The following is a 16,291-nucleotide window of genomic DNA, read 5'->3' on the forward strand; positions in this document are numbered from 1 at the left end:
AGGGATATTATTTTAAACTGAGTTATTCTGGAATTGCCTTTTTGCTTTGCGGATATGCGTTTTTTTAGCACTCTTCTCCAGACTTTTCTCTATTTAAAGACTCCAATACTTTGTGTATTAAAGAGTCTCTTTGGTATTTGTCTCCACTTGCAATCATGTTTAGGCTTCAGTACTTTTGTGATCTTTGTAATTTTAAACATGTTGGTGTTGCTGGCTCTTAGTCTTTAATTTCTCTTTTCACATACTTCTATGTAGTTATTGATCTCTTGATCATATACCTTCAGGATGTTGTATTGCAAAGATTTCACAAAGTGTGCTGCTAACAGAATTTTTCAATGCTTTTTGGTAATTGAAAATAATCCTGAAGAAAGTCCTCTATATGAATGATATGGTTTGAAGCTGGCTCCCTGCCAAGTCTCCAAACCTTACCACAAGAAGTGCTCCCCCCCCTCTTCCCCCCCAAACCTCAGGGAGAAGAGGGAGAAAAAACAACCAAAATAAACCGAAATGAGAGAGAGACAGCTAAAGTGATATATATAAATATATATAAATATATTTACACTTATGTTACAGTATATACAATTGAAATATATACAATTTCACAAGGGAAAGGGAAGGGGGAAGGGAAAAGGAACAAAACCAAAAAATAAAATATATATGTATCTATATCCCGATTAGCAAAATTATGTGTATATATATATATATATATATCCTAATTTAGCAAAGAAATATCTCACTACTCTCCTTGGGACATCCGAGAGTTGCTCTGGAACGCTCGCCGGCAACCTCCGTCTCCCAAGGTCGGCAAGGCCTTACGAGGCCTCGCTCCCCAACACGACAGACTCAACAGCAGGGAACCTGCACCTCCAAGCTGCCGGAAGGAAAGAGAGCAAAGGCCTCTCCTCCTTTCTTCTTATAGTCTGGCTTACGTAAAAATCGTAGGGAATACTGGGTAAATCTGGGCACTTCCTTGGCTACAAACTGGTCACCAAGGAAGCCTAGGCCAAACTACCACAATGAACAATACAGTCTTAAAGGAACACATGTTGTATGAAGCCAGGACCTTACTGTGTAATGTGTCCTGCAGTTTTGTGTACCAGAACTAGGTTTCCACCTGGAGTTTCAGTTTTGTTTTTCAATCTTCATGCAGCATTATAGTCTTGCCACCATTGAGCAGAATATTTAGCAATGCAAGGTTAAAACCTTACCTCTGTTGTAAGATAATGTACTTCTTTTTTCTTTCTATGATTTTCTCTATCCTTTTTGCTTTCTGTCCAAGTAATTTAATTTAATTTCTCAGTGATTAAAATAGGCTATTTTCTGGATCCATATGAAGGATCACTAGTCATGACATAAAGCTATTGAACTTTGCAGATGACTTATTTGGGTCCAGTAGCACTTTTAAAAGGTACCTCCGGAGGTATTTACTTAGTTATATCTAACATAAATCAGAAGACTTACTTGTTTTAAGTTCCTGAACATAGAGATCTTTTTGTTTGAGGTTTTTTTTTCATGGCAATTTTTCCTCACATTTATCTGGGCCACGGAGGCCATGCAGGTGCTGAGCTGCCTGAGGATTATAATCTCAGACTTAGTATTTGAGCCTCCAACCTACTATATTTTACTTACTTCATGTTTGCTTCTATTTAAAACATTCATTAGGTCAAGTCTTTGCTACACCAGGGTGCTATGCTGATTTAACAGTCCCATTTTTAAGGCTGATATTACTATTTATTATATTAGAGTAGTGCATAAAGAGTCAGTTAGTATCAGAGCCCCATGGAGACAGGCAGTGGGAAAAAACAAGTAAAGGTTTACTTATGCCCTGAAGACACTCAGTCTAAATAGATGAGAGAGAAGAAACAGATACATTTAGCTGCAAAAAGGGTAGATTTTGGCAAGAGGTGTCTAAAATATGTTTTCTCCATAGCAACTTTTTCCTCTTCCAAATGTTCTTTTAGTGATTCAAAGGGTTAGTAGATGCCTGAATTAGGAATAAAAAATAAAATTTCTATGTTTGAGGCCATATTTTCATTATACTCATTTTAAAGTCTGTACAACATCAGCATCTGAGACTGCAGGAACTTAACTGCTTTACTTGTTGGCGTTACACTGAAGTTGATTTTGGTGAACCATAAAAAATTTGCCCCTGAAGGTGAAATTACACTCTGTGCATGATCCTAGCATACTGCTTTGGGGATAAACATGTCTTAAATCAACTCATCGCTCACAGCTAAATTCCTTCTCCAAATGCAGTTTCCTTGTAGATAAAAATGTTCAGAAAGACTGATGTTCTTTAAAACCATAAAGTTTTTTGAACATAATTTTATCAATAAACATATTTGAGCAGGGTGGCAAAGAATTCATATAATCATAATCGATTTTGGGGTTTAGTGAAAGGAAGGTAGGGGCATATACCAACATTTTTAATTAGCTTTCATCAGTACCTCTGATTTGTTCAAACGTGTTCCGAACGTTTGCACACTGTGTTTGCTCACATTTACAGACTAAAAACTTTTGGACTTCATTGAAACTTTTTTTGGTAATTGTGCATTTGGAAAATTAAAATTAAAGTTTATAGTACCTTGGCTCCTACTTGCTTAGTTCATAGTGTGTTTTTAAGATGCCATCACTTAAGAGCTTTGTTACAGTGATGTTTCTGTTGGGGCCTAATGTACTATGGGTTCAGATGGATGGCCTTGAGGGGTTAGACTAAAGAATACCATCTGAGTTTGTACACAGATATTCCTAGATTAATATTTTGAGGCTTAGATCTTGTCTTGTCTGGAATTTAAATATAGTTTCCCAAGCTTTAAAGAGAAGGCAAGCACCATTTGACCCTCTTAATGAGTCCTTTTTTTTCTTCTTTCATTTGCCTTTTTTTTTCCTTTTTTTTTTTAAACTCTTCTAGCCAATAGAATCCAGGCAGTTACTTACAAACCATTTTTACAGCCCCATATGGACAAGGCACTTTAGCTTGTTCCTCGGTTTAATTCCCAAATTAATAATAATTGGAAAGTTCTTACATCTGGAACTCCATTTTTCTTGGACTGTATAAAGACAGAAAAAAAATTCTCTGGATTCTAGGCAAGACATTGAACTGTGGACAACTTTGTTATATTTGAGATGGCAAGTCTTTTGTTGCAACTAGGTTGATTTTTTTTTTTTTTAGTGGTTGCTCTTTGAAAAGATTTCTTATGTTTCAGGTCTTAAATTTCAATTTTATTCCTACATAGAGACAAGAGACTTAAACTCTCCCATGGTGGGGAATCAGTCAGGGTTTTTCTTCTGTTTAGAAACCTTTGACCCATCCCTCCCCTGTTCACTGGGTACAAATGGCAAGGTAATTTATGCTGAGGGTGGCTACAGATCTGCTCTCCACATAACTCATGAAGTGAACCTGCAGGGGAGAGGGTTTCAAGAGTCTGCTTATGGAAAAATATTCTTTAAAAGTATTTCTTTACAAAAGAGAGCCTTTCTTATACTACTGAATGTATATTAATTGGTTATAAACCTTAGTTTTGAGGCACCTAATTATTCATACAGCCGTGATGGATTCACAGGTAGAGCTACAATTCCATTGTACTAGGAAGCAGCCTTTTCTGAGAGACAGAGAGAATTTTTTTGTCTGAAGTTTCAAGTTCTATAATTAGTTATAAAATAAAGGATTCAGAAAAGTGGCAAAACATATACAAGTGCTTAGAAGTTTAACCAACTAGCCTTTAAGTTGTCTGCTTGGGTGTGTCATTGTTGTAAGTGGTTTAGTATCTCTTGGCACTTTTTTTTTCTTCCAGATCATTACTAAATATGTTTATGAACTACTGCAGAAGGAATGCCACTTGAAGAAAGTAACTCTCCCAGTAAGTATAATTTATTTTTCCAAAGGCATTGTTTGTTTGGATTTGTACACAGCATAGCCTGCAATCCCTGCATTCGGATAAAGACAGGGTGTGCCAGGGCTCTGTGCAGTGCATTGTCTCAGGATACTGCCTTCGCATTCTGCATGTGCATGCATCCGGAGATACGGTTCCATCTCACTTATCATGTGTTTGATTTCTCCAGCTGAGCCTTCCTTGCCTTACTGGATACCAGAATTTTCAAATTGTCGTTTTGATAGGGGAGCCATAAGCTTTCTGAAAAGTATTTGCGCATGTTTTGAGACCTCTGTAGCTGGACGTAGAGAGCAAACGTGTCTTTTCACAGGAATATACTCACACTAATTTCAGTAAACTACTCAAAGTTGTTATTTAAAACACACTTTTTCAGTAACTTGTAGTATGTAATATAAAATGATTATGTTGTTTAATAAAAATATTTGATCAATCCCTGGAAGAGATGAAGTGTTCCCCCGCATATCAGAGTGTTTGTAAATACATGTGAAGCGATATTATGATGTTCAGGTATTTTTATATTCTGTACTGGAGAGTGCAGAGGGGAGACTGTAGTGTGACAACACTATGTAAGTTTTCCATCGTCATAAAGGATTCTTATGCTCTTGACAACCTCTTGCATTACTGTTGTTCTCTGCCAGTCCTTCATATTCAGACAAGGAAAACCCATTTAGGCAAAGAAAGGAAAAGGTCCTTTGCTTCAGCAGTTCAGTAACATTTCACCATTCCCATTTCCATTCCCTAAGTGTTGTTTAGGGAACGTTTTGATAACCTGCCCAAACCCAGAAGGGCTTTTTCAGTGTCTTCTGGTCATGGCAGAAGGAGCTGAGCTAAGAGGTTTGCATAGCAGTTGAAGGGGAAGCAGCCTGCTCATTGCATGACTGCCTCAAGACCCAAGACTGTCTGAGAAAGCATTTCCCTGTAGACAGACAAGAGGATTGTGTTCATCGTGGCAGTCTGCCTGGTGCACTGCTAGTCATGATCTCCAGCTTCCTTGCACAACTACTTTTCGTCGTTGGGGAAGTTTTGGTTCAAGGAGTACTTCCATGTACCAGACAGGTAATGTATCCAAAGACTTCCTCAAGCCATGTCACACTCTGTCTGTGAAACCAGGAAGCTATCATTTCTAAGCTTAAAAGTACCTAAATTTTGTGGCCATAGGACTTCCCTTGATTTTTAAAAAGGATTATAAGGAATATGTGTATAAGTAATGCAGTACTAAGGCTGATCAACTAGCTACAGAAAATGAAGATGAAGAAACTTGGAATAAGTATTACAACACTTCGATTACCTCTGTCACACATGTGGGGACTCATCTGCCTGGCTCTGCCTTGGGAGATCTGCCTCTTGTCTTGGGAGAGGAATGGCCCTGTCTAGCTCCCGCTGTCAAATTAATCTGTAATTTACTCATATTCATAAATTATGTAGTAAGCACTGATGCAGCTTGTCAGTAGTACATTTAAGCTATTCTCAAATGTATTAGTTCTAACTTCTGTTAAGCATCATAGTTTAAGTGCATTTTGGAGCAAAGTAAGATCTCAGATGTCTGATTATGAGCATTGTGGAAAAATTGGCACAAGGTGTGAACACCAGTCCTCACTAATGGCATAGTGAGCCCTCAACACAGTCAAAACCAAGTTGTGACAACATGTACAAAAATGAGAAAAATTATACAATGTGTATAGAAGCTGAAAAACTAAAGCTCTCTAAAGGCTAGCTTTAAGTCCCTACTGACACGTTTCCAAATAACAACACAACCCCCTAGTTTAAACTAATAAAAGAGACTAATAGAAGTAATAAGACAACTTTTAGCATGAAAATAGATGAGTTTAAAAATGTTGGTAGGTTACATATAAAATCACAGTAAGCTTACCAAAACCCAAATTTGAGGAGCTTGTTACAGTTGTAAAGGCTAATAATAAAAAAGAGATGATAAGGCTGATACTAATGAACTGCAGGTAGAATGAAAGCTCAGCTCAAACAAGAAAAATGAACATGATTATTTCCAATATTCTGTGTCCAATTTCCACACTTAACTTTTTTTTTTTTTTAAAAACAGTTCTGAGCAACTGTCTGAAATTTGATGTATCGATAGAGGAGACCTTAGGACAAATTAATATATCATACAATAATGAAATTCCAGGATGAGGGGGTTTTTTTTGGCCCAGAGTTCTACAAATAGTCAAACATAAAGCTGCAGAATAACCAACTTCTATTTAACTTACTGCTGAAATCAGATAATAGTAATAATAATAATGATGATGATGATAGTACATTGGGGAAAATGAGTACAGGTTTCTTTTTAAAAGAACTACTGGAATTCATTGAAGGAGTTGGAGATCACATGAAGAAGAAAAATCTTGTCAATAAAAGGAATTAACACAAGCTAACAAACTTTTCTATTTTTTTTCTAAAATTATTTGAGATAGTTAAAACTAAAGCTGACTATGATGAGTTAGGGAATTATTTCATGATGCGAAATAAATAGATGATTAAACGACATGAGATTCAATTCTGGTAGATGTGAAATTATGGGAAAGATAACTCACTCTGTAAACACAACATTGACCTCTAAATGAGCTATTACAACTCAGGAAAGAGCTTGGAGTTATTGTGAATAGTTCTCTGAGAACATCAGTTAGTGCTCAATGGCAGTCAATAGCAAAAACTCTCAAAGCAAATAGAATGTTAGAAATTATGAGATATCGAGAACAAAACAGAAAAACATAGTCATTCCACTTGTTACGTGGGCCCTCATCTTGAACACTGCATGGAGTCTGGACACCATATGAAAAAGGATATGAAGAATTAAAAAGAAAAATACAGAGGAGGGTTGCAAGGCTGATCACAGGCATGAAATACTTTTCGGGCAAAGAAAGATTAAATAAAGATTCTTCAGCTTGCAGAATAGATGACCGAGGAAAGAAGATGACAAATCTATAAAATTATGGAAGGTATAGAGATGATGAATAGGGCATGGGTTTTTGCTTTTTTTCATGATAGAGAACCTAAGGGGCATCAAGTTTAAATTATCAGGCAGGAGGTCTCTGCAGAAAGAAAGACAGTACTATTTCATACATGTCCCATTATACTGAGGAACTCATTGTCATTGATTACTATCATGGAGAAACGTATAAATGCATTAAAAAAACCCATTTGAAAATACTAAGGTGGGATAAGTGCCTTGAAGTATTGTACATACTTGTCCAGTTATATAAACTCTGTGTCGCAAGATCCCAGAGTTACTGGTTATCAAAACCAGGGAAGAATCACTCTGTAACCACCTTGTTGTCTTACTGTTCCCCTAAGCAATCTGCCAGTTTGTGCTGGTTTAAAGCACAACTTTAAAACCGGCAGGAGAAATGAACCCAACTCAAAAGAGAGATTATAAATCAGAAGAACAATTTAATAAAATAATACAATAAGTACGATCATACAGGCGAACAATTGGTTTTAACCCACAAAACCCAAATGTATAACCCAGCACCCTGGGGCATGAACAGAGTGGGCCGCTGTTTGGGCCCCCTGAGTCCAAAGTAAAAGGAGAGGGAAAAACCTGTTGGTGAGAGTGCTGATGCAGTCTGGTTGAGAGTGCTGATGCAGTCTGGTCGAGAGTGGTGGTTGCAGTCTGGTTGAGAGCGGTGATCTGAAGTCTTCCTCCGGATCCCACGAGTGGTTAAAAAAAAGTGCCAAGACTCCAAGATTATATATCCTCCAGTTCAGGCAGGAATGCTCAGTACCTCCCTCAGGGCGGGGGGGGTTCCACAATGGATGTGAGGACAGGAACACCCTCCTATCTCACAGGCCTCTTAACACCCAGTTTATAGCCTGAGGAGTCAGGCTGCTCTGGGCAGAGGGTGTAAATGGTCTATTGAAAACAGTTTCTGGGAAATGGCATGGAAGGCTATAGAATACACAGTTTTGGGTTACACCCATCCAGTGATGAACTGGTCCCAGCTGTTATAAGTAGGACACAGTTGTCAGAAACAGGACCTTTGATCTGATCAAGATGGCTCTTACATATATGACCTTATTATATGAATATTTTAAAGGTGAATACAAAAACATTTTTTACTTTAACCTCGTCATCAGTAAGTTCGTGTATTGGCTTTCCTTTTTTTGCCAATTGATAATGAAGTTGGTAATGTAATGACGTTTGAATGTTTGAAATGTGTTTCAGGACTGTGTTAGGGGCAGTGCCCTTTTTTCAGTATGGTTTTAATAGGGACTGCAAACACTATGCTTCAAAGATTTCGCATGATGGCATTTCATGTTCTCTCATCTTTCTAAATTTCAACCTTGTGTGCAAAGTCAAACTTACTGTCTTTATTTTGCTCTCTCAGGTGGCACTTGAAGTTTTGGATACAAAAAATTAATAAATTCTGTTCAGATATGAAAATCAGACCAGTTGGCAAGTCAGGAAAGCTTGCCTGTTATTTTATTATTCCAGCATCTTTGACAAAACATGATTCTGAATATTTTTTCCTACACAGGAAGGCTGAGGTCCGTATTGCATTATTGTTACTGTAAAATATTATACTTCTGTTAATGTTCAACATATACTACTGGACTTGAAAATTTTAACGAAGAGTCGCATGTTCAGAGAGAAGCCATTCAGCTACTACTTTTAAATTTTTCATTTTGTACTCCATTGAAGGTTATGTTAAGAATATAAAGAAGACTGCAGTTTTTTTATCCAGATGAAGTATTTGTATTTCTTTAGTTTTAATGGCATCAAGTGATTGATCTTTGCTCTTCTTCAGCTATTGATGACAAATAGAGTGTGCTTCTGAATTAAATGCACCTCTAATGGCTTCTGGAAAAGCCTGAGATGGAAGTTTAAATAATTACTAACATGTTGTCTTCGTTTAAGCCCAGCTAGAAATTAGGCCCCACACAGCTGCTCGCTCAGCCTCCCTTTTTCCCCCCCATCATGGTGGAATGGGGAGGAGAATCCAAGTGAAACTTGTAGGTTGAGATAAGAACAGTTTAATAATTGGAAAAAAGGTAAAATGCATTAATAATGGTAAATTATAATAATGATAATAAAAAGAAAAAAACAAGTGATGCGCAATACCATTGCTCACCACCCTCTGACACACCTCCTCCCCCTTCCCAAACCCAGATCAGCCCCCCTTCTGGGTAACCCCCCCCCATTTATATACTGGGCATGACTTTATATGGTGTGGAATATCCCTTTGGCCAGTTTGGGTCACCTGACCCAGCTGTTCTCCCTCCCAGTTTCTTTTCAGAACCTCCTCCTTGGCAGAGCATGAGACAAGAAAAGAAGTCCTTGACGTAGGGTAAACATGACTTAGCAAAAAACGAAACATCAGTGTGTTATCAACAACAATATGAATTCTGAATCCAAAACACAGCACTGTAACAGCTACTGAGAAGAAATTAACTCTATCATAGCTGAAACCAGGACACATTTAATTGACAAGGGCACTGAAAGGTCTCACTTCGCAGAATATTCTAAGTTATCAATGCTTTCTTCTTTCACTTCAATAGATAAAACTTCGTTCAATAGTTCTCTCCATCTGCTTGACAGCCAAGAACTATTCCTTTTGTCAGTTTTGTTACCCAAGTAAAGGCGGTACTTGTTTATAAAATTTCCACTGATTTTGGGTTTGTAAAGTTAGCGGGTAATGGTCATGTGTTAATTAGCTGCCTGTAATATTTATCAACTCCGTTTTATAGTTTTGAAAAATACTAAATCAGGATTTTCAGTATTATGAAGACTGTAACAGAAGTGAGTTAACCAGCTTTATGTAGAAACACACAACAGAAGACTTTCTCATCTTGTGAAGCAAATGAGCAGTTTTCTCTCTCCAACAGCTGCTCACAATTCTCACAATCTTACTGAGTCTTTTCAGTTTCAATTCCATTTATTTGCCATGTTGTTTCCTCCAGTTACAGTTTATACCTATTTCACTTCTTTATAGGCTGTAGGCTTGTAATTTTTATTGTGTTTCTTAACTGGAATAAGAAAATATTAGTAGATTTTTTTTTCCTTTTTAGTGTTCAATCTTAAAAGCTTTCAGTATACAAAATAAAAGACTCCTAGAGCCTAATCAGGTCTCATACGTCTTGGGTTAGTAATGGCTAAGAACTGAAAAATTGAGTCAATGTCAGTGTATTATCGTGGATGTCAATAAGATTAGACTTCAAGTGTAGTTTGTTTTTACTCTATATATTGAAAGCAGCTGTGCAAAATACTAACTAGTATGCTTCTGAAATACTCTCTAGACTGGTACTTCTTTATTAGGTGATAATTCATTTGAGACAGAAGTCATATGGAAAAAGAAATTTAGTGTTTGAAAATCTTAAGAATGTCATAATATCTGTAGAGAGCTCACACTACGTTCATAAACCTTAAGGTAGTGTTGTGCGTTGGTAAAAAAATCCAAGAAGAAGAAAATTAAACTTTAAACAGTCATTTTAAGCAGTAAATTATCAGCATAACTTTGGTTTGACATGCCTAGGTACAGATTATTGGAAGATTGTTCTTACGTGTGAATAACAGTTGAAAGAGATTGTTAAATTAAACTAAAAAAACATTTTATTGGATTTATTCAATTTGAATTTAAATAAAGAATTGGAAATCAGTGTCCTTGAGTAGGTCCAGAAGAGCAAGTGGCTAATAAATAGAAATTATTTTATGCGGTCTCAGTATGTTCAGCTTTAAATTGTATTCTATGTTGATTTGTTAATAATATAAGATGGTGCACAGGAGTGACCATTATGTGCATTGTTTAGTGAAAGCTGGATCTACTAAATTAGTAGTGTTTGAACATAAATTAGCTTGACAAAAAGTTTCCAAATGTGATTAATTTGGGGAAAATAATGAAGAGTTATTTTTTTATGAGCTTGGTAGATATTCTTAGCTGTTAAAATTAACCTACTTGCAGAAGTGTGAATTAGTTATATCATCTATATATGTCTGTATATCTATATATGCAGTCATATGCATATGATTACTAAGTGCTAGTATTTCCTATATACTGCACAAGAATTTATTTTATAAATACTAAAACATACACCCTAGTTATACGTTTGTCTGAAATGCAAATTCACAGTGTTTTTCCCTAATTATGGTGTTGCAAGTATTGAGTTTATGTGTAAAAGTCAATTACACCTTGCCGAGTACTGTCTGAGATTCAGTGTTGGCTGATTTTTTACCTAATCCGTGTTACCTTTTAGGGTATCAATACTGCTATTTCAGAAGCAGGAGCATGATCTGACTGTGGCCCCAAGTATAGCACTTGTGGTACTTACATATTCTAAACTTTTTTCAATAGAACATATTCTTTACCATATTTTCTGTGTTCACACAACGTGTGAGAGAAAGTGAGTCTTATTTCCCAGTGCAGAAAGTGCAGACTGACGCACGTGAGATGTTACTTCATTTTTGAGCAGGGAATAAGGTCTTCGGTGGTATGGCAGCTACTGAAGAGAGATATTCCACTTGGAAATTCCTTTTGTTCAAGAAGACTCATTGACTTCATTAAAAAAATATTTGGTAGGACTTGCATTAAAAAAAAGTCTGGAGATTCATGCAGAATTAATTTTTCTGATGTTCAGGGTGGTTAGGAGTATGTACCCATGTATGAGAAAAAATTAACATAATCCAATTAGCCATTCCTTCTTTCTCAACATAAAGATCATATCCTGATCTACCTTACTTCACTTTTGCGGACCATGGTTCTAGCAGATGTACAGTTAGCTGTACAGTTAGTGGTGGAGGGGTGTGGAGTACAGTAGGATGGAGGGATTTGCCTGTTTTGTTCTTCCTTTTCCATGTATTCTTATGGTAGAAAGGGAAGAATGAGTAGACATGAGATTTTTTTTGCTCTTATGATATTCACACCAACACAGTTCTTTTGTCTTGAGACAGGCTTGCTAAACTAAGTGTAAAAACTTCAGTATTTATTGAACAAAAGGTGTTGCTTTACTCTCTTAAAGACAAAATGTGGTATTAGGTTATGATTTACTGAATATCGAAGCTGATTGTTGGTCTGTTCCTATGGCAAAGTAGCTAAGCACTGACCCAGGTGCAGGACTCTTAATGAAGCTATTATTAGACCCAAATTGGATTTCTATATTTTATTAGGCCTATCCTATTAGATTTATAGTAGACAAATTCACAATACTGGGTCCTACTTGGGTGATTGGGTATTTATATTGAGGTGGCTGATTTGGAACTCTCTGGGATTTTTTTTTTTTTTATTATGTAAGAATTTTATTGTTGCTTCAGGCATATCAGAAGTGAGAAATTACTTGATCCCTTCCCCTCCCTACTCTCAATTGTTCATTTATGAACTTCCTTTCTTTCCAGTAAATTTCTGTACACAACTGATGTTTCAAAGCTTCAGCACACTTTTTACTCTGTTTTTGTTTTAAATTTATCTTGGGTTGCTGTTCTAAAATGCTGTATGTTTTTATGTTTCAGAGTTATATTGCACAAATACTAGCTTTTGCTTTATTTTTATTTAGTACTGGGCAGACATTAGTCCTTGTAACATGCATTCAAATAGTTGTTAAACTGTGAATGTTTTTATATCAATGTGTTAGGTAACTTTATAACTGCAGATGTCCTTTTAAAGATTTTTTGTTAATGCATTAAAATTCATGTTGTCTGTATTTGCAGGTTGATGCAACTGAGAGTGAACCAAAGAGCTTTATCTTTATGAGTGAAGATGCACTAATAAATCCTGACAAGCTCCTGGTCCTAATTCATGGTAATGGTGTTGTCAGAGCCGGTCAGTGGGCTAGGAGACTTATAATTAATGAAGATCTGGACAGTGGCACACAGATACCGTATATAAAGAGAGCTATTGGGGTAAGTAAAAGTGAATGTATATGTAAGGTTGTGTGTGCATGTGGATGTCTGCATACCTGTGTATGAAGAACTGTAAATCTGTGATGTTTCAATTTTTTAATCAGTATTTCATATTTTACTATCTGATAATTTTATTTTTGATGGGAATACTTGTTTGGTTTTTATTGGAAGTGTTTTCTAGTGGAACCAAGTTTCTGTCTTACAGTAGTGGCACTGCCATATAGTTTAATATGGCAGATAATGTGACAAGAGCCCTTAGCAGTTTATGAGATGCAATAGAAGGCACTACAGAAATTTATGAAGTGTTTTCTTTCATAATTCATTAAGTTTCTACATATTCTCACTTAACGTCTGTTGTAATCTCATGATAACATGAGCTTTCATGATAACAGCAGGTTTTTTGCTAGGCTTGTACTGAATTTATTAGAGGCACAGTCTTCAGTTTTGTTCTGAATGCTGTTTCATTCTGATTCAGTACTACTTATCAATACTTGACAGTAGAAAACATTTACATTTTATGGACAGTATTTTGTTACATTTACATCGGTTTGAGAGACAATGGACAATTAGTGTTATGTTTTTAACATTGGAACTTTGTAGGTGTGATTCATCACTTACACCCTCCTACCTAAATGAAATTTCCTGTAGTAAACATTAGAAGAGTCTATTTAAGACTCATTATTTCTATTATATTTACCAAGTTAAACTACTGTACTACTCTAAATATCAGTGTTATTACTGTTATTGTTTCACATTTTGCTAAATAAAGTTTAATTTTTTTGCAGCTGTCTTTAAAGTATACAGTCTAGAAAATGGCTCTCTTTTTTTTTCTTTTTTTTTCAATGACGGGAAGGAAGAAAACATATAAAATATTAGGGACCACTACGTTATTTTTTGTTTGTATTACCCATTATCAAAGTACCAGAGGACACTGTATGAAAAAGAAATGTAGACTTGTGGAAGCGAGGCTTACCTTCTTCTAACATAAAGTTTTTTATTAATTTTAAATCAAGACTCAGAGACAGAACAAAAAGTAGTTTAAGATTACTAAGAAGAGTATAAGTCTATGGTAGGTCCAGTATAGGTTCCAAAACCTTTCCCAAAAAATCCAAATAGCTATAGCTACTTAAATTTTTGTAGCAGTGCTTACATGCTTGCATTTTTGTTCTTTCCTAGAGATTGTTGCTGTCTTGGATAACTTGAGAGACTGAGTATTTAAAACTGAGATCCTAACCCTAAATTAACAGCTAACTTTTAAGGGTATTTCTAGTACCCTTTTGCTGTTTTTGTATTTTTATTTATTTTGTGCAGTGATTGTGCTAGGGTGACAGATACCAGACCTCTGTTCTCTCAAATGGTTATTATACTTAAAACCAGATTATTTATTTCTGCATTTTTAATGCTTCTTAAGAAAAACACTGGAAAAAAGCCGCAAACATTTTATGAGAAAGTATCTTTAAAGAAATGTAATCACTAGATCACAGTGGGGCATCCAACTTTGTGTTCTTATCTTTGAGTTTTTTCTTAATATGGTTTTTAAATTATTAGCTTTCTTTAGTTCAGTAATTTCAGCTGTGCTATAAAACACACTCTCTCTTTTTGTGCATCTTAAAATTCTGGTAAATATACTACATGTTTAGAACACATACTATTTGCAATGATTTTTTTTCATGCAAAATGAAGATTAAATTGTATTCAATTGTGTTTTGATCAGTTACACCATTAAGTGTGTTGCTATTTTTTTGTATCCTGTAATCACTGTAGTGGGAATCGGTTGTATTTCTGACAAGATAAGGCTATTTTATGGAAGTTGGATCTCACTGAGGGTATATAGAATCATTAGGTTATGACTAAAAAGAGAATACAGATATACATGCTGATATCATGTCAATTTCTGTCTCTAATGAAATGAAATTAGGTAGCCTAGACGATAAACAGCCTGAATAAAAACTGTGGTAACTCCTCATGCAACATAGCCAGTTTGAAGTAAGGAATTAATTTCCTTGATCTTTCTGTGTTTCTTCTAAGGAGAGGTCTCATCCTTGAACAAAACCAGCAGACCTTATCAAAGCATAAGATTACAGTCCTGATGACAAGAGAACATTGGAATTTTTTTTCTAATAGAATTATGTGAATTTCAAGTGGATAATGGTATCTAGGACTTGAAAATTCCACTGATCTGTTGTGAGTTTTAAATACATGCAGGCTTTGTAGGCATCTTAAAACATTTGCTGAAGACTAGGTTTTAGTTTAAGAAATAAAAATTAAGAATTGCAAAAGTAGTGTTTAAGTGTCTTTTGTGCAGGAACTAGTTCATAAATATCTGCTTTTCTTAAAACGAAACCAAACAGACAAACAAAAAAAAAAAACCTTTAAGAAGGCCAAAACCATATCTTTTTCTCTACTACTTTTCTCTCACTTCTCTTTTCAGTCAATTTCTTGGAAAAACTGAAAACAGAGATGCAACAGCTGAAGTAATCAATGAGCAGTGGATTGAGCAGGATGAACTGATACTTCTAAGCAGGAAGTTAAGGAAGGAGTAGAAACTATTTCTCTATGATACAATGCTTGAGGAAAAAAGAATGAAGAAATCCTGCTTTTCTCTTAGAGCATGTATGGAATAAGGGAGCAATGTACAGGCTTAAAATTTATCATGCTTCTATTATTTTGGGGCTGTTACAAATTGTAAAGAAAAGATTCAAGGAGAAATATCCTGGTGAGAATTCAAGTAGCTAGAAATGTATTTCTGATTTTAATCTCTGTGGTTCCTGTGGGTAGTGCTTCTGCTTCCGTGTTTTACATCAAGCTCTGTTGTGTAGATTCGATCTTTTATGAAAGAGGTGTTGGGAGAAGTTGACAAGGGTTCATCTGAAGACGTAATGTTATTGTGTTAATCTGAATATTCAAACTTGGTAGTGTAGAAGAGATGTTGAAATATGAAAGAAGAGAACAAATAAACAACTAGACAGAGAACAGATTGTAGGAAATGGGGGAGGGAGAAAAGTGTATACAATGTGAGAAGCAGATCTGTGTAAATACATTAAAACATTGTAAGACAAAGCCTATTTTAGAAAAACAAGTCTGAAAAAGGCAAATCTAATAATAAAGCAGTAAGACTAACAAAAGCTTAATTAAAATAAAATAAATACTTATTATAAAGATGTTCTTAAGCTGAAAAGCTGGCAATTTCCTATAATACAGTACAAAACAATTGCATAGATTTGTTATTGTGTTAAAATAGAAATTTTCTGCTGAAACTTTCTGCAGTGGAAAATACTGATTTTTGACAGAAGCACTAGTCTGATGTGTGAGAGACTGCACTTCAAGTCCCTCCTCTGGGAATGAGGGAGTATTCCACTGATGATGAGAATTCTGCACTGAAGACATTGCACTTCTTTTTTTATTATTTAAAAAGTAAATGAAGTAAATAAATAAATAAATAAAGTGTAGATTGGAAGAGTCATTTTAGTCTGTCTCTTTTATATTTTGCCTAAATGGTTTGTCCACTGTCGGTACAATCAGGCTCTTATCAGATCACTCATACATCCAATAACAG

The 16,291-nt window shown here is 35.5% G+C and overlaps 1 protein-coding gene across 3 annotated transcripts in view; it reads left to right on the forward strand.

Annotated features, from left to right (window-relative positions):
* Window positions 1-16,291, forward strand: part of FAM172A (family with sequence similarity 172 member A) — a 255,644-nt gene that overhangs the window by 38,890 nt on the left and 200,463 nt on the right. For 2 of the 3 annotated variants that reach the window (XM_039387536.1, XM_027717126.2), the window contains 2 exons: window positions 3,795-3,860; window positions 12,544-12,735. In XM_039387536.1, the coding sequence (XP_039243470.1) occupies window positions 3,795-3,860; window positions 12,544-12,735 (258 nt within the window). The remainder of the gene's footprint in view (window positions 1-3,794; window positions 3,861-12,543; window positions 12,736-16,291) is intronic. The other variant, XM_039387535.1, reaches the window with a different exon arrangement.

Source organism: Pipra filicauda, unplaced genomic scaffold, assembly GCF_003945595.2.
Source record: "Pipra filicauda isolate LSUMZ 115617 unplaced genomic scaffold, ASM394559v2 scaffold573_size283568_pilon, whole genome shotgun sequence".
NCBI classification, from domain to species: Eukaryota; Metazoa; Chordata; class Aves; order Passeriformes; family Pipridae; genus Pipra; species Pipra filicauda.